The sequence below is a fragment of the Atta cephalotes genome, assembly GCF_000143395.1.
Source record: "Atta cephalotes unplaced genomic scaffold scaffold00016, whole genome shotgun sequence".
Classification (NCBI taxonomy): domain Eukaryota; kingdom Metazoa; phylum Arthropoda; class Insecta; order Hymenoptera; family Formicidae; genus Atta; species Atta cephalotes.
Window position 1 is genome coordinate 3180245 of NW_012130080.1, and position 5997 is coordinate 3186241.

General features: G+C 34.8%; 1 protein-coding gene across 1 annotated transcript in view; it reads right to left on the reverse strand.

The window, feature by feature from the left end:
* Positions 1-5997, reverse strand: part of LOC105618280 — a 10832-nt gene that overhangs the window by 2457 nt on the left and 2378 nt on the right. Inside the window, exons 3-4 of the mRNA XM_012199821.1 lie at positions 2418-5358; positions 645-1917 (exon numbers count right to left, since the gene is read on the reverse strand). Coding sequence (XP_012055211.1) covers positions 645-1917; positions 2418-5358 — 4214 coding nt within the window. The remainder of the gene's footprint in view (positions 1-644; positions 1918-2417; positions 5359-5997) is intronic.

The following is a 5997-nucleotide window of genomic DNA, read 5'->3' on the forward strand; positions in this document are numbered from 1 at the left end:
TACACACACACACACACACACACACACACACACACACACACACACACACACACACACACACGCACGCACGCACGCACGCACGCACGCACGCACGCACACATGCATGCACGTATACGGAACATGCTGTCCATAATAATAATAAATTCATTGCTATTTCTATGTAAATTACAGTAAACGCTACAAGATCGATGTAAAGTGCTCGTTCATAAAAAGGGTTAAAATTCGACATACATAAGTATACTAAATTTAGAATTTAAAATACCTACGGCCACATTGCTATACATTTCATAGTACAGATTTTTTATTTTAAACTTGAGTGAAAAAATTTGATTATGCGAATTAGAATTATTTTGATAAGAAATTTCCTTAAATTTCCATAAACTCTAAGAAAACTTTATGATGCGATTCTCTACACGTTAGCAGAGTTTCGATTATATGAAATATATATGAAATATAAATTTTACATTTGCAGATATAAGTGAAATTTGTTATAATTGTAGATTTTCTTTGTAGCGAATCGATATATATGTTAGAGAAACATTATTTCTCGGAATCTCAAAATTGCAGAACAAAAGAATATAAATATAGTCTTGTTAATATAAGACATAGATAAATATAGAAATATTAACATTGCGAACACTTACCTCTGGTTCCGTATTTTTATCCTGAATATTCTGCTTTCTCTTTTTTGGAGTGCGTTGTTCCCTTTGTGACGGATCATTCTGCGAATTCATTTTTGTCGTTTTTATTTGATTTTGGGACACAGTATCGAATAGATCTCGTTCAAACATTTGTAATCGAACTTGATGCTGCGTAATATTCATAAGCGAATCATCGAAAGTATCATCTTTTGAAATTGATTCGTTGTCAGTAACTGTTGCATATATTTTATCGTTATTGACGTCAAGCCGACTCGCTGATTGTATTAAAACATTACGTTCTTCGGGAAACTTTTCTTTCTCTCGCGATACATTATGCTTCGATGTAACTGTTTTACGGGAGTCCTTGTCAAATGTATCGATGTTTATCAATGAATTACTTTTGTCTCTTTGATCACCCATGTAACCATGTCTTTTCTGGTTGCAGGCAACGTTCTCTTTATCAGAATGCTTTATAATCCATTCGTTGAATGTTTCTTGAAATTTTGAAATAGCATTAGTTGCGGATAGTTTTTTAATGTTTCTAGAAGAATAAAACATGTCATTCGTCGATGACGGAGACATGGTCAGAGTTTCCTGTATAATGCCACACGATTCATCTATCATTGTGAGACAGTTCGACGTTTTCTGTTTTGTTAATGGGCGATTGTGATCTGGGTGTTCAGAACAAGGTATGAAATCCTCGCTTTGTAGCTGTTCGACGTTGGCGATGATCTCATCGAAATTATCCTGTAATAATTCTCTGTTATCTTTTTCTCTTTGGCTCGTGATATTGTTCCGTGAAACAGAATCTGGCCGTCCCTCGGTGTTACTCCGCGATCTATCGATCTGCAGCACTTTGTTTATAATGTCATCGTTTGAAGAATTCGCGATCTTCTTTGATGTATCGTTCGCGTTCTTTGTCGACTGCAATATATAATCAACATTGTCCGAATTGAAGAAACTACTGCTCTCAAATATATCCGACTCTCTCGCGAAACTTTTCTGGCTTGGCTTTGAGTTCTTCTCCATGTTGAGTGCATTACTTGAATGAGACGATTGATGGCTCGCCAGGATTTCTTCGGATTGGCTCTTCGTTGATTTGAGGCTATTCTGACTATTTTTACTTTCCTTCATCAACTTTGTTTGCACCGTGTGTTCGTTGCTCCATTTATCGATTATATTCCGCATACGAAGATTTTCCGAATCTTGCTTAGTCGAACATTGTTTCGTAGCTGAATCCGTAATCGATGAATTTCGTTGGGCACATTGATTGTCGCTGTATTTTTGAAAAAGAAAAAAATAATGATGGTGTAAATAAAAGACCTATGTTTCTGACAAGAGTATTTTTCTGCGATTAAATGCGAAGAATGTATTTCTTTCTCTTTGTTGCATTACTTCATCTAAGAAGTAACGGTAATAGCAGCGCGTAATAATAATCACTGAAAGTTGTAAAAATTGGAAAGAGGAAAGGAAGTTGCTTCAGAAAAAACAATATTTGTTAATTATGGAATGTAGATAAAAATTGTGACCAATAGCAATAATTATAGATTTCAGTTACAGATAAGTTTAAAATAGAAATTATGAATATAAAATAAGATCGGTAATAAAAATAAAAAGAAAAAAAATTTGAAAACAGAAAAATAGATCAATAAAATAAATTGATTTATATAAGATTTATATAAGAATCATATATAAATAATAAAATAATTATATGTATAATTTATATAATTATATAAATTATATATATTTATATAATTATATAATTTTCATTAATACCTTTTCAAATTTTTCGTAACATGCGTCTCCGATTCCGAATCTGAGCTAGAAATCTTCGATTTTCTTCTGGGCGCATTCTGTTGTTTAGAAACCGACGAGATTTCCTCAACATCCTGGTCATCCGAGGAACTCAAACGACGTTTTTTATGTTCGTCCAAACGACTCGAGTTTGCTTTCCTAGATAACTCGTTGTATCTGTCAAGTTTTATTGTACTTCGACTGCTGTCAGTGGCAGAATTGCTAGAATCGTTTTCATCGCTGAGCCTGTCCTCAAATAGCTCTCTGTCATTGGTATATCTCATTCTTTTTCTCTTCTTACAGAGGTTTTCGATGAAAGATTCCTGCGCCTCGGCCAGCGTAGATGTTTCGAGGTGTGAATTTTTCATTTCAGAAAAGTTGTTTCCTTTGATTACGGACTTAATCGAGCTCGCGCGTCGCAACTTATCGCGCTCGCTCGTTGGGGAGTCTATTGCGAGAAATTTCAACTGCGAATCTTTATCCGGTGACAGCAGTTTAATAGATTTTGACGTTCCTGGATGAATATGCGAGATCCCGTGAATCACGTTCTTGTCCACGTAAGATGGCTTATGAAAAAATTGCGCGTTTTTCTCAGTGATGTTCTCGATTGACTTATTCAATTGTTGATTTGCGTTCAATGAAGAATGTACAACCTTTGTGTTCTTCGTTTCATTTAAATGAGAATCGGTATTTTTTTTGGGTGTCGAAGTCGCTGAAGCTGTACAAATCTGTAACGCGGGAAATTCTTTTGAAACTACTTCATTCGAATTTAAATTATTATTTTTTGCGAAATAAATATTCTCCACCATGGTGATATTATTAGAATTTTGGGAATCATTCCATGGATTAGAAGATGTTTCGGATCTGCTTAATTGCATATTGCACACCGAAGTAACTCGAACTTCTGCTGGCATCGACATTTCGCGTTTAGTCGGGCCTGCGTAAAAATATCGATTTAACCTCTTAATATTTAACAAACCTAATTTTATAAATTTCACGAGAGATTGACGTCCTTGATTCTCGACACTTTTCGACTTTGTCGAGAGGTACTTTTTCGACACCGATTCACCAGTAAAATTGTGACTGAACTTTTTGTCCTGATGAAGAATTTTGGAAACATTTTCGTTGTTATTTTCAATTTCGATTATGCCTTTTGATGCATTGGCGGATATCGTAGCTTGGTCGGTTCGTTGTTGAATTTCGCGGATTTTGAAATTCAAGTCACGTCTCACAACTTTCAATTGACTTTCAAACAGCTTATCATCCTTTGATACTGGCGAATTAACGTTCTTGCGATCACTGATACAATTTATGTCTATCGAAAATCTGTATGACAGCGGATAATCGCTTAAAAGCGGCGATTCAACGCTCTTATTATCAATCCGCTTTTTTTTCAAGGATAGCCGACCCTTTTTTGATGTCGATGATAATTGAGAAGATACAGTTTCATTCAGTGTCCCCTGAACATTACTGATCTCTTGGGATCCGAGAGACTGTTTTTCGGCTGATAAGCAATCGGATAAAGTTTCAAAGTTGTCGGTGGAAGTTTGCGAAATGTTACGAATTCTTTCGTGTTCATATAGATCAGATTCGTTTAATTTCTCTGACGTTACTACAGTTAATCTTTTTCGCTGCGATGGTGGTACATTGCTATAATCAGTGGAATTTTTCTCACAATCTTTCGCGACGTTATCGAGGCCAATAATTTTGTTTATTTGGTTGATATTTAGGTTTGTTATGTCTGTTTGCCTGTCTTCCTCCAATGTGGCAGATGTGTTGATAAGATACATTGATTTCAAACAGTTGGCCCCATCTTCATCAAATAATTCCGTCTGATTGTTTGTGTCAATCAATGCTTTCACTTTTGCATCCGATAAATTTAGATTCTTATCAATCGCATTCTGTTTCCGATCGCTCGACTCCGGCGATATGTTCGTCTCTTTTTCGCTTTTTTTATGACTTGCCGCAAGTCTAGCCGAATCATATTTGTTTCTCTCTGAGAGTATAACGTCTTCAATTATCCGAGGTAGATTTTTATTTTTCTCGATGCTCACGTTCAATTTTTTTACTTTTCTTTTGCTCCCGCGTTTCATCTCTTTCTCAAATTCGATCATAGAGAGCCAGTTCGCGGTGGATTGTTCGCTGATCGCAGATGTGCTCTTCATACCCAAACACGAAGGCATAGCTGTCGCATTTGGATCGTACACTGTCATCCATGACGAGGAGCTATTTTGACTGTTAGTCTCCTCGACACTCGACTTCGCATTCTTCTCACGATTTTCCTTTGCGCGTATTTTAGTAAGAAACGTCTTGTATTTCAATTTGTTCGAAGTGGAATTGAGTTCTTTGTCAATCTGGTTCGCCTCTTTATTCATCTGGGACAACGTATTGTCTTCATCGATACGCTCTGAGCAATCCGTACTCTGTTTTCTATTTTGACTTGACCGACATTTTGCGTTAATTCTATTGCGATGTACTTCGACGATCTCGTCAAATTTACTATTTTTATCGGATAATGAAATGATTGATTGAGTTTCATCTTCGATCGATGATTTTTTGTTTTTTGCGATCGAATCATCGATATCCGATTTATCGGTACTCAGGTTATGGGGAAACTGGTATAGCCACGAGCGAATTTTGGCATCCGTGATGCGAGTCTCATCGCTAGGAAGAGCAGAATAGAGGTTCGGTAAAGTTTCAGGCTTCTTGTTTGACACTTTTAAACCGCATCGCGGATTATCACGATCAATCATTGTTTCACGGCTTGTCGACGGTTTGTCGATTTGCCTGTTCGCATTTTGATTCGATTGGCAACTAGACTTCTTAGAATGTTTTTCTTTGTTAGAATCTTGGCTAGGGTGTCTATAATCTGAATAAGAACAGCTTTCCTTCGTATTACAGGGCTTCTTCGAGTGCGATAACACTGTAACAGATTATTGAAGCTTTATCGCAGATATTGACAAAACCGCCCCGATTTATTTGCTGATGTTGTTGAAGAAATATATAAATAATTCTTACATAACAATATGACTAAGTAAAACTTGGCTATAATCGCATTTATTATAGTTTACTCTTTCAATAATTGAATACAATTGTTTGATATCCCGCATTAATCAACATATTCGTTCAAAAAATAATTATACATGATGATTTAAAATTGACATAATAGATTTAAATTGATTTTATTTTATCCACTATTCATTTTATTTCTAAAATATAAATTATAAAACATTTTAATAAATTTAATTAAAAAATATTAAGAAAATAGAATTTTAGGAATTGTGATAGAAATTTATGTGATTAATCTTAACATATCTCAAGTATAGACGAGATTTATCTAATTATACACGATCTTATCCAATTATCGTACGGAAAACTACTATAAATTAATTTTGGTAATAATATCATAACATATTACAACGTCTAGCGCGTCAATGGAATTAATGCACGGCAAAATACAAATTATCATTCAGAGAAACGCTGTTCCCATAAAACATGAAATGTTTTAATCTTTTATTTATATATATATATATATATATATATATATATATATATATATATA